Source organism: Pteropus vampyrus, unplaced genomic scaffold (assembly GCF_000151845.1).
Source record: "Pteropus vampyrus isolate Shadow unplaced genomic scaffold, Pvam_2.0 Scaffold30, whole genome shotgun sequence".
NCBI lineage: Eukaryota > Metazoa > Chordata > Mammalia > Chiroptera > Pteropodidae > Pteropus > Pteropus vampyrus.
Genome location: NW_011888811.1, coordinates 315,574 through 333,338, shown reverse-complemented (window position 1 = coordinate 333,338; position 17,765 = coordinate 315,574). Strand labels below are relative to the sequence as shown.

At 43.7% G+C, this 17,765-nt stretch overlaps 1 protein-coding gene across 1 annotated transcript in view; it reads left to right on the top strand.

Moving 5' to 3' along the window:
* DOCK2 (dedicator of cytokinesis 2) overlaps positions 1 to 17,765 on the top strand; it is a 370,198-nt gene that overhangs the window by 50,880 nt on the left and 301,553 nt on the right. Inside the window, exon 24 of the mRNA XM_023528646.1 lies at positions 15,161 to 15,269. Within this exon, the coding sequence (XP_023384414.1) occupies positions 15,161 to 15,269 (109 nt within the window). The remainder of the gene's footprint in view (positions 1 to 15,160; positions 15,270 to 17,765) is intronic.

Sequence of the window (17,765 nt, the reverse complement as noted above, 5' to 3'; positions counted from 1 at the left end):
TCAAGGATTCAAACATTGTAATTTCAGATTCAGAGGGAAAGATATCTTATTTCCTCTTGCAAGTGAGATCTTCAGGTCTACAAGAACATATCCTTCCATTTATCATACGTTCTGCATAGTTTTTCCTTTTGGTTTACTTATTTTATTGACCTTTCCTCCCTCCCTCCTTATCTTCTCTCTCTTCATCTCTTACCTGTACTGGAACAAAGAGCATTTGTACATTTACTTTCTTCTCCTCTGCCTCAAGTTGTGTCACTTTGCAGAGCCCCTGGCTCTTCATTCCGTGTAAATTAAGTGCTGCTGGAACTCTAAGTGACTTTGGCTTCTTAGGGAGTGGAGTGATTTGTTATTCTTTACTGTATTCCCAGCATGCTATACAAAACATCATTGACACTCAAAAAATGCCTGTTGGAAAAGTGCATTTGGGGCAAGGCTAAGAGAAGGCATTTGGTGAGAAGAGATGTCTCTGAGATAGCCCAGGCCTGATCTCGAATCCTTTCTCATGAACTTAAATGTAGACTGACCTGCAAGAAGGGCCTAGGACCTCATGCTGAGGCAAGGTAGGTTTCCTACGTCTTGTTTATTTTTGAATCTTCAGCAATGGTTTGCTCTCCAGTGGATCCTCGAGGGCTTTGGGAAGTGATGGGGATATTTCCCTACATTCATAGGGCACTTTACTTGGGAAACTAGAAAATAGAAGGTTCAATGCTTTGAGATTTCTAAGCCAGCTGGTAGAAATTGTAATGTAATTATTGCTTTTGGGGCTTATTGTATCTGGTATTGTGTTTGTTTCCTGTTATTCCTTTGTCCTCTTTCCTCATGTGCATCACTGCAGCTGATCTAGCTCCCATTAGTTGTTCCCTTGCCTTTTTTTTTTTCTTTTTTCTTTTTGCACATACTGCACACGAACATTTTTAAGGGCTGGAGATTTTCCTGTATCGATATGCAGGATGCAGTCAGGTAAGGGAAGAAGAGACGTTGTTGACAAGGAATGGAATTATTTAGGATTCTTTATTTCTATCATGTAACCAAAGAAAGTGATTTTCCTGTGCCCTCTTCTTGTGTCACTAGCTCCTGGGTCAAAGTCTGGGGCAGGTGCCTCTGGGCACATGCCTATGCCATATCTGCAACAAAAGCTGGTAGAGCATCTTCAAGCTTCTGCCACAGGGAGGCCGGCATAAAAATTCAGGAAATCTTTAAATTGTAGAAAGTATGTCCAAAAGATGCTGAGTGGACATAAATATGACCAATATCTACTAGGCTTTTCTAGGATGACTGAGCCCCTGGGAGATACAGAGCATAGCGAGGAACATTTAGAAAGAGCTGAAATGATTATCTTCTAGGCATTGAGCTTCTTTACAAAACTCCTTGCAGTGCCTTTTATCCTAAAGCTCAGACGACCAGCCGAGCTGATCCCCAAGGTTTCTGAGCCGTGGAATTATTCCGAGTCTGAAGCAGCCTGCACTTCCCTGATCCACATGATGGACACTGACTAGCTTCCCTTCCTACTGGCCAGGCACATAGAAATGAGCCGGCAGCACTTCTGTAAGGATGACTCTCTAAAAGAGAAGATCTAGAGCACAGGGCTGCAGTAAGATGTGCTCTCACTTGTCTGTGCTCCTTGCAAATCCTAATGTTACAGCAGGCTAGGATATAGGAGGCAGTATGGGGTAACGGTTGTAGTCATGGTCATTGTTGGCTCAGTGCTGGTCAGTGTTCACACGGACAGACCTTGGAGGGGGTCACATATCTGTCCCTGTAAGTACTCGAATTAGTGAGTGACCCAGCCTCTCTGAGCTTCAGTTTCCTTATCTATAAATGGGGGTAAACCAGCTCTTAGTGTTTTGGTAATGAAATGAGATCATGAACAAAGTTCTCAATGTGATATCCGGTACTTATTCCAGATAGCTGTTACCGTGTTTTCACTTAGGAGAGATAGCAAGGGTGCTTTTTTTTCAAAAATTCAGGTTTAAATTAGTAAAGGAAGTTCTGGTATCTTGATTCATCTCCAATGTCTGGCTTACTGATCATGCTCTCCTAAACATTTCTTACTGTTTATTTTTCAAGGGAGGGTATCTTTACCAGGTGTCTGTGCTTTTTGAAGAGCATAATACAGAGACTTTAATGTTCCTGTGAATTCGCATTGGTCTGTTGCTTGCCCATTGGGTGGCCCTGCTTATGTCTGCTGCTTTCACTTCCCTTGTGTGTATGGTCAGACCCCTTTGGCCCAAGCAGCCTTGACCCAGCTCTCTGTTCTCGTCTTGCTCTGCCTATCTTTTCTTTTGCATCATGTCTTCTGCCCTGTTACAGATCTGCTTATTTAGTTCTTGCTTCCTCCTCCTCCTCCGTGTAATCCCAGTCTCCTGGGGCTGTTCTACCATCCACAAAGTCACTGCCCTCATCCTGATCCCCTTTGCTTATGAGAGGCAGTCCGCTCAGAGGCTAAAGGCATAGTCTCTGGAGCTAGGTCACTGGGGTTTGAATTCTACGTTTGAATCCTACCACTACCGTATACCAATGTTTATGATCATGAGAAAATTATTTAGTCAGCCTAAAGCTTAGTTTTCTCATGTAAAACAGGCATGTATGTAAAAACCCTTGCAGGGTTCTTGTGCAGACTAAATGAGCTGATTGGTGTCAGGCACTTAGCACAGTGCCTGTCACATAGCAAGTGCCCCCTGTTATTGTCATCAGTTAAGGCATTTCATTTGCTGTCTCCATCAGTCTTCACAAAAATCCTGCGGAGGACTTCACATCTTGACTTCATCTTCTCCTGCTCCTCACTCGCTCTGTGCCAGCCACACAGGCCTCCTTGCTGTGGCTCGGACGCCTGACTCAGGGCCTTTGCACCCTTCCCCAGATATGTGCTTGCTCATGCCCTCACCTCTTTTACATCTTTGCTCAGATGTCTCTCTTACCACCCTATTTACAGTCACAACCCCTGTCCCCAGCACTTCTGATTCCCCCTTTCGCTCTGCTTTTTGTCTTATTTTTCCTCCCCGTAGAACTAATCACGTGAACGTACTATTTAATAATTAGTTATGCTTTTGTTTACTGCCTTCTCCTTGCTGGAATGTCAGCTCCAGGAGGACAGGAGTCTTTGTTTCGCGCTGTGTCCCAAGCACTGAGAATAGCACCTGGCGCTCGTCGGCACTCATTCCATGTGAAATGGGACACCGCTTTTACCCACTGCCACAGATCAGCTGAGGCTTAGATTCAGGCTCAAAGGTCACACAGCTAAGAATCTAGAGTGAGGCTTCACATTCTACCTCAACCGACTAAGTGAATTTAAGAACTGAACATTTTTCAGTCCCTGCAAATCTAAAGTGTGGTGGGCCAAGAGGAGGGGCTGTCCTGAGAAAGAGCAGCTCAGACCGGAAGGGTTGACCTGCTGGGTGCTGTCGGGGCTGCTGAGAGGCACAGAGCTGCGTGGCTTTAGGTGCTATCATCCTCGAGCACAGTAGGATTTCAGTAAAGAAAATGATGACTTGGAGCAGGAGTTGTCAGGAAAGGCATCCTCAGTATTTTGGCAAAGCTGCCCAGGCAACCATCACTTTATCCTTGTATCCTCCCAAGGAATGAATAAGAAAAAACTGACGTAGGGCTAGCCCAGGTGGGCTCACACTCCTTGGAAAAGAATCACTGGTCAGGGAAAGAGAAACACACTCAGCATCTTGGTGGGAGCAGCAGCACCTTCAGGTGCCCTCCTGCTTGCCAGCCCTCACCTGGAAGCTGAAGGCTGGCCACGGCCTGTGCGGTGCCGTTTACCTGCACTGGGGCTGCTTTATTAACACAGGCATCAAAGGAGCATGGTTCATACCTCCAGTGGAAACCCCCAGTCTGGCTCACTTCACCAGGCCAGGCATCATTGCCCTTCCTCTAGTGAGTGTATAAACTAATTGCCTTCAGCATCGGGTGACCTGATGCTCTCTTTTGCCTTTTTTATTTTGTATCTTGCTTTATTCTTCCCTGCTCCCCTGCTCCCAGGCTCCACTTCACCCTGCCACCAGTTCAGTTTCTTCTTATGTAAATATTACATGCTAGTCTATCCTCTAGGTCATGAATATGTTAGGCAGCAAGAATGTCTGAATAAAGCTCAAACAGTAGCCTGCAGTTGGAGGGCCTACCTAAGCCTCTTCTTTTTTAAACAAATGTGAGTATAACTTGAAGGTACTTGCCACTGTGATTTGTTTTCATTGTTCACATATGAATAAATATTAAAATGTAATCATCTGTTTATGCTGAGCCTGGTCTTCAATGCTGGTCACATTGCTATTCCTGTTTCTCCTGCATATAATTTGTTTACATGTTAATGCCATTTATTCCTATGTAAGCTTTTGTTTTCAGTTTTGAACATAATTTCACTTTTTGATGACAGTAATGACTCAGTAAACTTCACAATTGCAGTTAATGGAATTATTTTATGATAACATTAACTTGGCATCAGATCCGGATGGAAGAGTAAACTGTCATCAAAGGGATATTGTCAAACAGTTACTTCCCTTTAATTTATTATGTTTCATGAGTTGCTACAGTGCAGAGGGGAAGCTAGCAGGCTGTTTCTTACAAATACAGTGAAGGCACTTTTTAAACTGTTAAGTAAGTTGCCATTATTATAATATGACATTGTGCATATTCACTTTTACATAGTCCTCTTTTCCCTTTGTATATGGAAATATTGATAAACTTTATTGGGTACCTGTTATGTGCTTTGGGACTTTGTTAAGTACTAGGAACTCTGCAGTTAATATCAGACTTCCTCAAGTAGCAACAATCTAGTGGGCAAGACAGACATGCAAACCAGCAATCAACTCCCAGTTTCCTGAAATAAGCAATGATCAGTGGTATGATACAGTGGAGACTAGCCCATGGTTCCTAGGGGCAGACAGGTTTGAATGACAAACTCCACCTCTGGAGGGTTGGCAGGATTTCTCAGAGAAGGTGGTATTTTAAAGTAGACATTGAAAGGCATTTAAGAAGCCTGCCCATGGGAAGTATGTTTGGAATGTTAAATGCATTTTCGACTTAGAATATGTTCCACTTACGATGGTTTAATCAGGATGTAACCCCATCATAAGTCAAGGAGCATCTGTAGAGGGAACAACACATGAAATAGAACTAATTACTGCTACTACTCTGAGGTACCACTTGATAAGCCTCTCCTCTGTACTCGGCCCTGTATCGCTTACCTCCTACCTCACTTACTACAGTGACCCTGTAAAGTGTAGATATTATTATATTCATTTTACAGAAGGAGAAATTGAGGCCCAGAGAGGTGCAGAAAGTGCCTCTAGGCCACACATCTAGACATTGGTGTGTGGGTGGGTGGGGGGGTCCGACATCCAAGCCTCGGTTCTCTGTGCTAGTCTGTGTCCACCGTGAAGGGCATGCTTGCGGAGAAGACTGGGTGGGAGGTGGAGCTGTGGTCTTGGAGGAGAGCGGACGGTGCGTCTGAAGAGATGGGTTGAAGCTAGACTGTGAAATGCCTTGAGTGCCAGACTGAGGAGTTTGACCTCTCTGCTGGGGATACTGGCACCGACGCTGCCCTCCGTCCTCAGAGCACAGAACGAATACCCCAGTGAGTGTATAAACTAATTCATTGGGATCAAATAGAAATATTAAAATGTCCTTATTTCCTCCCAAAATGAAAAAAATTAAACTTTATAAATATTTGACTTAGAATAGTACATGGATATAATTTATAAATAAACAAGCATCTATTGAGAATTATGCTTAAAATATTTTTTTCTCAAAGGAACAGTTTGGAAACCCCTGCTTTTAGCCATGGGGAGCCATTGAAGTTCTAAAGCAGGAGAATGACACGATCACATTCATGTTTTAGAAGGATTACTGCAGAAGCGAGGTTAGTATGTGGAATGTGGTGTAAAGTAGGAAAGGCAGGATGTCAATAATGAGCTATCACAATAATCCAGGCAAGAGGCCTGGAGCTGAGGTGGTCACAGTGGAGCTGGAGAAGGAAAGGATGAAGGTAGGAGTTTACAGGCGGCGGGGCTGCCAGACCTAATTGAATGTGAGAGTGGAGTTGAAGGACAAGGTCGATCTGAGGCTGAGCTTTGGGACCCATTCGATAAGGCATTGTTCATCAGCGTGACAAGTACACGGGAGGAGCAGGTTTGGGGGAGGGTAAGATGGTGTTTGATGTGGGGCATGTTAAGTTTGAGGTGTTTGTTGGCATAGCCAGATGGAAATGTCCAGCAGGCAGTTAGATGTACATCTGGAGTTCAGGAGAGTGAGAATGCAGATACCGTTTTGGTAGAAATAGACCCAAAGAGATATTTGAAGCTATAGGTGAGCAATACTGTGAAATTCAGGATGAAACCCAGGAGATTAGGATGTTGAAGAGACAGACAGTCGGAGAGCCCCAAAGAAGGAGGCTCAGGGTCATAGGAAAGGGAGCAGAAAGGATTGGCATTCCAGGAGCCAAGAAAGGGTTTGTATCAAGGAGGGAGTATATCAGCCTTATCAACTGCTATAGTCAGGTCATGAGGACTGAAAACTGATCAGAGGCAAGGTGCAATTAGGAAGTCTTCGGTGAATTAGCAATCCCTTTCTCAGAGTTTAGCATCTTTCCTAACATCCATTCAGGGGAGCATCAGCGAGCAGGGTGATCAGGTGCAGTTGATTTCTGATCGTTTACATGTGAATTAGGTGCATTGTGAGTTGTCCTTTGCCAGGTATAATCCTAGACCTGCTTCCCCTTATGGATCCTTAGGAGGCTAGGTAAACTGTTTCCTATTTGGTGCCCATCTCATAACTCTGCTCACAGCAAAGTGTAAGACATCATTCTTGTCCACTTCCATTGTCCCTGTAAATGGCTTAATTTTGCAGAACAAGACTATCTGTGATGTAGATAGTTAAGGGAAAAGACATGGAGGACACAAGATATCCATTCATTCAGATCGAAACCGTAGACAATTTTCTCTTCTTGTTAACTCCTTTTTAGAAGTCTGGAATCTAGCTTGACGTCAGAATCCTGGCCTTTATGCAAAAATGGCTATTTTTGTCAAATGCTGAGGCTAACAGTTCCTCAGAAAATGACTTGAGTGGGAGATCAATTTACTGAATAAATATGTAGGTTTATGAAACGTGTTAGCAAATCCCCTGTAACTAAATATGAACATGCAGGATAATAAAGGGTCTGGTTAGCCAGGAGGTGAAATTCACCATGCTAAAGTAATTGTCAGGGGTGCACAAGACTGAATCAGAATGGCTGGGTGTACTGGATGATCCACTTCAAATGCACTTTGGGCAGGCATCCTCTGAAGCAGAATTCGTTTCCTTAACAGGAACGAGTATTGCTCAGTTGTTTGGCTTGCTGCTATTGTGTCCTTGGAGTGGGCGAAAATTAAAAAGGACTTAGTTGTGAGGCATACATGTGATAATGTAGTACCTCCTCCATGGGAACAAATGCTACAGTGTAGCCTCTCCTAAACTCAAGAAGCCAATGCAGAGCATGGCAAGGGCCCTGCTCCGACTCACACTGGAGCCTTTGTCTGCTGCGCACATTGCGTGTTCTGCTTTTCTGAACCTGGCATTTTGCCATTTTCTCTCATTTTGGAAGGTATCCAGGTGGCAAGAGGAGTGTGAGCCTCGTAACTAATTCATAAGTGGTCCCAGGGCCGGGAAACCTAAAGATAGTAAACAGCTTTTCTGTACATGGGTATCTCTCAACTTTTTAAAATTGCCCTTAGAGCCTACAACTTCAAAAGGGCCTTTAACAGTGTTTATTGTCCTTAACATTCGGCACTAACATATTACCTGTCCCATGCACACTGGGCCCTAATACCATGTTCTTCTTTTTACCCCTTGAGTTGATAACAGAATTCTGTTTCCATCTAGTTGATTTATCTAATGGTAGAGGTTTGGTTTGCATTAACAACCAAGTGTTTATCTAACAAATATTTATTGAGTAGCCTCTAGGCCACTCTGCTGGACACCAGAAATATGACAACGAATTGGACAAACTCAGGCCTAATCTTCATGAGATTTTTAATTTAGCTGGGAAGGGAGTCGTTAAGCAGATGGTCATGTGGGCACCTGTGAAGTCAATGGGATGAGTGTGCGAGCTGCCCCGAGAGCATAGAATAAGGCGATTGAGTCTTATCATAGGGTCAGGGAGATGTCCTGGAGAAAGTGCCATCTCAGCTGTCACCTGAATGCTGAGTAGGAGTTGGCAGGTGAAGAGGAGAGTGTGATCGATGAGAATAAAGCTGGAAGGAGGTCCCTGACCTCTTGGAGGTTGACTCAGTTGAGCTGTGGGGAGGCCAAAGTGGCTGAAATTCAGTGACAGAGGGATAGAGTAGCAGGCCCAGAGGGATGGGAAGGGGCAGATCTTGGAGATCTTTGAAGGCCAGGCTATGGCTATGGACATTATCCTGAGGGGAGCATTAAAAGATTTTGAAAGGAGAATGATATCACTTTTGTGTTTTGAAACAGTCCTCTGGAAATTAATTGAAAGGAAATAAGAGTGAACGAAGGGATGTGGGCTCAGAAACCCCTACAGGTGAGAGGTGATGGGGACGTGGATTAAAGGTGGTACTGATGAAGATGGAAGATGGAAAATGGCTTTGGTGACTATAGTTAACAATACTGTATTGTATATTTGAGGGTCTCTAAGAGAGTAAATCTTAAATGTTGGTACTTGATGACTAGATGACATTCAGGCTCTTCAAGATTTACCTTTACCTATTCCAGGCTCTTGGGTGCCTGTGGGGCCATATGCCATTTTGGAGAGTTCTGTGGCGAGGGTACGGGGGAGTGGGGCAGGAGGAGGGGTGGCGGAGCAGGCTTGGTCTTGGATGATCAGCACACTCTACCTGCCTCTTTGACAATAGAGGCCAGTTAAGAATCCTGAGTATTCCCCAAATGGTAAAGTGGCCCGTCTAGAGATGAGGGAATCAGCACCCAGAGGGAAGTAACCTACTAAAGGTCGTGGCACTAATGCTGGAGTCGGGTTTAAAATTCAGTTCTGGGGATCCAGACCACCGCTCTTTCTGCTACACCGCCCTCTGCTGGCAGCTGGTTTGGCCCTTAGCCATCCTACTCTAATGAGGTCTCCAGTAATGCAAACCTTAGCATGTTTGAACTTAACACTTCCTCCGGTATTCCCAGATTTCAACAGAGAGTTTTACTGCACATGTATTTTTAAAAACAGCACCATTAGTAAGGAAAATGTTAAAAATTCTATTTGACTCCACACACCGAATATCAAAGCTCTCAGTGGAACAGAGCAGGAAGCCTGGGGTTAATTATCCTTCTCAGGAAGCCACAGACTGAAAGGACAAAGTTCAGATGCTCTTGGCATGACCACCATTTAGAGTAATAATAATAACTTGACATTTCTTAGGCAATTTCTCTAGCCAGAGCCCAGCCCAGGAACCAGGAGGTAGGTGAAAAATTAGCATCTCGATTCTGTAATTGTAGAAGAAAACTGCCTCCAGTTGTATGCTTGAGCTAGATCCCCTGCCTCCAGCCCCAGTTCTCACACTGAGAATGAGTGGATTTGGGAAAGACTTTGGGGAAAAGGATTGTTACAGAAAGGAGCTGGAGGGCAAGAAACATTCACCCCCAAAGAAAAAGTAGATATCTCATTTTAAATTAAATGTCATATTTACTTGTTTAAAGATCAGAATATAATGTAAAAGTGTATAAGGGGATTGTTGACATACACAATCCTTTTTCTAAGATATAATGTGTAGATTTCCAGGTTTTACTAGGGGTGTGTGTATGTAATCATTATGCAACTTAATTTTTTCTGTTATTACTTAAAATATCATGGGTACTTCCTAGGTGATTAAAAACTAAAGGAAGAAATGGTAAGAGGAGCAGTCAAAACCGAATTTCTTCTTGGCACCCAAACTTTTAGAACAACTAGGCCTAAAGAGAAAGAGCTGGAAGGACTCTGCTGAATATTAGCTTGTCTTTCAAGTAGATGATGCAATCTGTATTATTCTCTATATGTCTTAGAGCCAGTAACGTGTGTGTATGTGTGTTTCTATCCTTAGCTACATTGTTTTAGTAATGCTCAATTTCTAATTATATTGAGAGAAAAAACCCTGAATATCATTTTTCATGCGAATGCGGAAATTTACTTAAGTGCAGAATTATGCAACTTAGTTCTTGCCAAATTACATAAAAGCTGCAGCTTCTCTCAGTAGAATGAAGGGTGATGTGGGGCACACATCACTCCCTTCATAACTGAAGTTCTTTTCCAGGCTTTTGCCTACACCTTATTACCTACTTATACTATTAATTTATTACACAGGCTTGCCATATTTTAAAAGTAAAGTGAATGTTTTAGATGGATTGTTTTTCTTTCGTTTCTTCCATATTGTTTACTTCTTTTTAAATTATTATTTAGACTATTTACACTTCCACCTGAAGCAGTTTTGCTTAGCTATTGCATTAATATTTGTGTCTTCATTCTAAACCTTTTTCAAAACAGGATCCTCACATATTGAGTTTGTCTTTTCCCCTCTCATCTATAAATCATTCTTCCTTGGGGTGATTTACAGAAAGAAGACTGTTTAGTGAAACTTATTTGCAGTTTGCTCTAAGGGGTGATCCCTCCTCAGTGAGGGGACTGGCACACAGAGCTGGTCTGAGCCCTGCCTATGGCGGGGAGGGGCTGGTGGCATTCAGCTAAATGAAATCTGGGTGGAGTTCTGTCCACCAAGGCCACTTGACAGTTCACAGCGGCAACACTGCAGTTGCCCTCACCCTTCCTCACATAGTCCCTTTCTGGTACATTTTAAATTTTCTCCTCTAACAGAATAATGCTTTACATTTTAACTTTGTTACTCTGCAAAAGACAATTTCCGTGGCCACTGTTGAGCTGGACAACTCACTCCAGGCTCATTGCACCAAAATTTTATGTCTTAATCAGTGATTTCTGATTCATTTCAGGTACATAGACCTTGGTGTTAGGGGAAGGGATGGGGATGGTGACAATACCATGCAGGGAAGATGTGAATCAGAGAGAAGACTGTCTCATTCATGAATCTTTTCCAGCCCTAGTGCTTTGACTTAAATGTGCCTGCTGAGTGCACTGAAGGGTTTCTTTCTGTAAGTAGGATCAATAAATGCAAAGATGATTTTCAGACAGCCCTGACCACTGGTTTGGCTATAATTATTCTTCAGCCCAGGTTGTGTTCATTTATCTAGAGAAATTTGCTAAATAAGTGGTCTCCCTTACACAGTATTCCTCCAGTGTCTAGCATCACATCTGGGGACACAAAAGTATCTTGACTTACATAGCAAAGTAACCAAATGGTGTGGTGTGACATCATTGTTTGAGGAATTTTGCTCGGCTACATATGAGATCATGGAGACACTTAAAACAGATTTCATTTTTAAAACCTTCCAATTAATCTGCTCCCAGGCATTTGTGAAATGAGTCAGGTGTGTGTCTCGCCAAGAGCATATTTAGGCAAAGTTGTGGAGTGGGAGACAGGAAAGCTGGGCCTAGGACTAATCCTGGGGGCATTTGTGGGACTGCTGGGGAGGAAGGAAGGAGGTGGGAAGACAGGCCGTGGTGGCCTGGGAGGGGGTTGCTGAGGGCAGAGAGGTGCCACCAGATGTTGCTTTGACATGCTGTACTTGTACATGATTCCTCTGGGGAGAGGGACTGAATCTTACGTTAATCTCCACTGCACTGCCTGGCACACAGTAGGTGCTCAATAAATGGTATAGTAATTCTCTTTCTGAAGACACTGAGTTCTTTCTCCTTAATGTTTAGAAAGCAAAAATGGATGGATTTGAAGGAAAAATATGATACTACATATCAATAGCTAACATTCATTGAGTATTTACTATGTGTAAGGCACTGTGCTAATCGCTTTTTACTTATTATTTGATTGTAGGACCATATGGGGCTAGTGCCATTTTACTAATGAGAAAACTGGGCCTTAGAGAGATAAGAAACTGAGCCAAGGTCACCCAACTAATAAGTGGCAGAGCAGAGTTTGGAAACTACACAGTGTTACCTACATTTCTATATAGAGGAGGGGGAGATATAAGGAGGGTGCCTGCGAATGAGGCTCAGAGGAGCTGGAAGTGGCTGAGGTACAGAAAACAAACTAGGACGGGGTGCCAGGAAAACGTCCACCAGTGGATTCTAAAGTGAACCTTCCTGCTGGCTTTACAAGCCTGAGGATGCCTTGGTTAGATTCTGCTCCCTTGGGCCGCTGGCCTGAGGTCGCCATCCCCATTTTAGGCTGAAGCTTTATGTACCTGCTTGGAAGAGGCATTACAAAGCATTGCACACACCGTATGGGGCTCCATTTGCATCTGGTGAGTGCTCAGCTGTGCACAGTGTCTCCTTAATGAATCACATGCAATCTGAGCATCGCTATATTTATCCAAGCCCTGGGAGCTGGAGCGCCTGCTGCAGTTGGGCTGACTCTCATGCCCCAGAATGGCGCCTCGCAGGTCGTTCCAGTTTTCCTTGTGTCCAGGGCCTTCAGGCCCTTCAGTAACTCATTCCCTGGCAGAATCAACCCACTTCTGAAGTATCTTTCTAGGCATTCTGAAGCCAGAACACGTGTTTCCCTCCCGAAGCTATGACAGAGACCAAGTGCTAAAAAGAGACCTTGAAACTACATCTGCTGTGCCCTTGACTTCAAGGCTACACTTAAAGCCTTGCAGATAAATAAGGCATTATTTTTCTTTTCTCCTCAAGCTTCTCAGGGGAGGCCCCACAGTGCTGAATGGCCCCCATCATCAATTTATTTCGTCCATATAATCTAAAATTTTTATATATTTTTTTCATTAGTCACTTCTTCCCCAAAATATTCCCTTTATTTATGTACACTCCGATCAGAGAGTTTGCCAGTATGATCACTTCTGCGCTCAGGAATCAACAGCAACAATAATAGCTGACGTTTACTTAACACTTACTAACTGCCAGCTACAATGGTAAACATTTGAAAGGAATTGTCTCATTTTTCTTCCACCTTAAAATAACCCTTTGAGCATTACATCTCCATTTTGTCAATAAGGAAGGTAAGATTCAGAGACATAATTTCTCTGAGGCCACACAGCCAGTATATGGAGGCATCTGGCAGATAGCAAAGCCTTTTTCACTAAATAGATTTGTTTCCTTTCTTCTTTTTCCAACTACAGGCATTTCCTCCAACTCTTCTTATTGCCACTTAGTAAAACTCCAGGCCTAAGTAGCCAGTGTAAACTGCAAGCCATTGTCCCACAGAATCGTTTTGTTTTTTTTTAATCCTTTGTGAAACTTAGCAGGGATCAATGTAATTTCCTTCCCTGGCCTGGAGCGTGGTGTTAAGGCACTTACTCCTGACATGAACAACAAGGAGCAGCTTGGGTTCCCACGGAGGCGGAGGCGGATGCCTCGGTCTTGTCCTCAGGAGGTTTGTGTCATCTGCCCTCCCCTGTTAGGGCGCAGAAGGAGAAGAATGCGGAGTTCCGGTTCCAGCGACACTCCCGGCACAGTCTGTGACTTAGTCCTAGAGCAATCACAGCATATCTTGCTGGAGAAATTAAATTCAGTTTCCTACAAAGTGTGAAAGTTGAGTGGAAGGCCTTGACTTAGGCTTACAGGTTAAAAGTCACTTTTCCTTCCCACCTCTATCAAATAGCATTTAAAAGACGGCGTGAAGCCAAGTCACTTTCCCACCCTGGGTCTCAGTGTCCTCAACCACACAGTGAGAAACACAGACTAGGCACTCACTGGCCTTTCCCACAGATCTTGATCTAGAACTCTAGGGAGCTGCGGAGAGAGGAGGAGAGAAGCTGCTTTAGGCACTCCTGGTTCCTCTTGCCTCCGCGGCCTTGAGCTAGACACCAGAAAGTCAGCAGCAACTGCCGGCTCATGGGCTCTTCAGCACTGGCTTCCCCTTAAGCTTCTCACTTCACGAGGGCTTAAGGAAGGGGTCAGTTAGGAAAAAGAAGAGAAAGAAGGAGAGCGACTAGAGACACAGAGAGAGCAGCAGAGATAAACATACAGCCGCACGGAGAGACAGAGAGCGAATGATGCTCGGAAGACAGAGAGGCACACTTACAGAGAAAGGAAGTAGAAGAGAAGCAGAAAGAAGAGAAAAGGGGGCCAGAGGATGGGTGGGGATTTAGTGGAGACAGCGCTGAGGTGGCCTTGATGGACTGCCAGTCCTGTGGTTGACAGAGCAAACAAACCTGTGAAGTGTGCCAGCGCTTTATCTGAGGAAAGCACCTTTGCCACAGCCAGCAGCCCAGTAGTGTTGACTGTGAATGGGGCCGTGACAGGAGACGCTCTTTATCTGAACTGGGAACAGAAGCCATCTTCTCTGTATTCCGCACAGGATGCCACAGATTAGGCTGCGGATATTTCATGGTCGGCAATAGAGGCGTGTTGAGAGGCTTTGGGCTGAACAGCACTCCAAGACTGGGCCAAGAGGGTGATAAGACTCAGGGGCCTTTATACAAGGGGATGATTTCTATAAAAAGTCACATGTGTGTCTAAGCACAGGGCCTGATAATCTCTGTTAGGATACCTGTCAAGATGTTAACAATCACTAATCACTGGGCGGGATTACTGAGGAGTCTCACTTTGTAAGTAATGCTTTTCTGCAATGTGTACATTTTTTACAGTAACAGCACAGGACCTTTATAATTAGAGGAATAGAAGATTTAAATTAGGTAATAAGTATGCTCCTGAAATGACAGGGCAGTGGAAACAAGGCCCCTGACATGGAACGAGCATGCCCCTCCTGTTCGCCTGACAAACCTTCAATGGCTGACTAGACAGTTGTGTATTTGAAAATATTTCTCCTTGATGTTTGCATGATATTTTGAAAATCTAATGACCACAGTCTCCCCTCTGATTCTTGAAGAAGGCTGAAATTATTAATGTCCTCTTGGCTCAGATTTTATACCTCTGAGGTCCTTCAGGGTTTAATAAAAACGACGGTGGGGGTGGGTTTGTTATGTGAGCATTTCTGTTCCATATGGGTGGACGTGGGTTTTTCCTTCGAGTGAATTATGCATGTGGCACCTGCTGCAGCAACCGCCTTCTGGCCAGAGTCTCCATCTCCCACCCCTTTCTCTTTTCAATTTTAAAAAAAATTTGTGGCTGGCACACACTTTCAAAGGTATTACCTGTTGGCATGAGAAATGACCCAGATGTGTCTTCTTTCAGGCTCTACGAAGGCAAAGAACAGATGGAGTTTGAAGAATCTATGAGACGGCTCTTTGAATCAATCAACAACCTGATGAAAAGTCAATATAAAACCACCATCCTTTTGCAGGTTGGTTTACGCTGCAAAAATAATCTGTCTTTTCCCTTGGTCATTTGATAAACAATGACATGGTGAGATAATGTCTACTTTTGCTTGAACATGAAGCCCTGTGCTGGCTGAAGGCGTGGGCAGGCTACATGGTGTAATGGCCCCAAAGACCAAGGGCTCCGTAGGGCGGGAGAAAGCATAATTATTGTTTCCCATGAAAGTAGCAGTGCCTCTTTTAAAATAGCGCTGAAGCTTTTGCTACCTAGAAGCAAGTAGGTCAAACTTGATCCACTTTCAATGGTGAGAATGGTTAAGGTGGCAGTTCCTTAAAATCATCCACCTTTTATTCTCAACACCGTAAACTCAGCTCTGCCTTTGAAGGAAGAGGCTCTTTCAGGAAGACATCATAACTACACGTTTCTTGGGGTAAGGAATGAAGGGACAAAGGGCATAAGAAGGTAGGAGAAGGAAGGAGAAGGAAGGGAGGTGAGAAAGCCGATGAGCCAGTGAGCATTCACAGTACAGAGGCGACCGGGCCAACAAGACTCTTCCTCGTCAGCTGCACGACGTCTCAGTGTCTTATTTTCCTCATCTATAAAACTCCACTGTTTGGGTGAGGATCAAATAAACACTGTTTGAAAAAGAGCAAATTATAAAACGTTATGCAGATGTGGAGAACTAATATGATTATCATGGTTTTGGCATAAGTCTTATTACCTAGGTTCTTATTGTCTGGATAGCTGTGTTAGAAATGCCTCATTTTCTCTGGGATTCGGCCCAGATTATGCTGGTTTCTCTTCATGGATTTCTACCCCAGAGCCGTGGAAAGGGGCTTCATCTCTTTTTAAATTTGTTCTAAGGGCCAAATTTAACTTTAAGGATTTACATACGATCAAAGATGCTTTCCACCTATTTGTACGGTTTTTGAAAAATTATCAAAGAAGAATTTAAGGTCATATTCAAATATGGGAGCAGTACCTGAAGAGAATTTAATGTTGTTCTGGGGTATGAGGAACGGTCCAATGAGGGGAGAGGGGTCAAAGCTGTGTGATGTTGGCAGACCCCACACATGGAATCTTCTCCGATGTTGGCATTTGCTCCAGGAGAAAGAGCTTTGGATTTTGAGCCAGAGAGCCCGGGGTGGGAGTTGGGTGTCCGCACTTGGGCACACAAAGCTTGGCAAATCATTTTCATTTTCTGGGCCTCCATTTTTCCTCCTGTAAAATGGGAAGCCTAATGTCTAATGAAGGATTATTGAGAGGATTAAATAAAGTAATATATGTATAGGGCCTGTTACATAGTTCAGTTTAAATAATGTTTAGTCTTTTATATCTCTCCCTCCTTTACCTCCTCATAAAACAGAAGCTTTGGGAGCATTTTCCTAGCCCAGGATCTGGAAGGGGATATTTGTGTTCCTAATCCTGTCACAGGAAGCCAAACAGTGTTAGGACATTCAGGTATTCGGTTAGATCAAAAAGCAGATATAAATTTCAAGGAGAATAACTCACAAAAACTGACTTTATTAAAAGAGAAAAAGGAAGGCAAAGTTTTACCAAGTGAAATAGCACCAGATGACTGGAGTCTCGATTCTGAGCCTGTGTGGGGTACAGTGGGAAAGAGTGCTGTGATCTATTAGTAATGTCTGCCATACGTTTTGAGTGAGAGCGCAGAGTGCCAGTGATTGACATTCCTGGTTCAGTCTTTACATTTCCAGCTGGTTAGCAGCTTGTGGTGGAAACCCTAATTCATGCCTGCCTTGGTTTGAAGTAGAGCTGATCTGCTTCAATTTCAGCTTTGTCCATTGTGAATTCTGGGACCTAAACACGTTATTTCTGCTTTCTAAGGCTCGTCTAACTTTTGTGAATGGCTTTCTGTAGTTATCCTCATTGTTCAGCATTGTCATGGGAGCAGCTCACCCCAAACTGTGGAGAATTTAAAGCCAGCCATTCAAAGAGGGTAGAAGGAGCATTAAAAACACCTTTCATTTATTAAGTGCCTACCATGTGCCCAGCACGAAGCTAGGCTTTCACATACAGTGTTTTTAATCCTGTCTTCAGTTTCCATAAGAGACTCATCAAGTTAAATAATTCATCCTAAATCACACCTATCCATAGTGATAGAGCTAGGATTTCAATCTACCCAGGTCTCCTAAATCCAAAGTTAATATTCTTCTCTAAGCCACAATAAATGGGTTAGGCTAGGCGGTGCCATGTGTTTTCAATAATGAGCCATATGCTAGAAGTCCGTGTGTATGCCAGCCCTTTAAGCATAGTTGATAAAACTGATGGCAGGTTGAGACAGTCGACACCAGACACTTGTGAATTGGATGTAGCTCGAATGTGAGTAAAGGGCATTTGGGGACACTGTGCAGACCCATTTGACTCATCCTCCTTCAGGTCTGTGATTCATCATAATGTTCTAATTTGGCGGTACCAGTAGAGATAAAAGAACAGCTCATATTGCATGACATGCTCCCTTAGCCACTATGATTGCCACTCCTGCTAATAAAGCCACTAG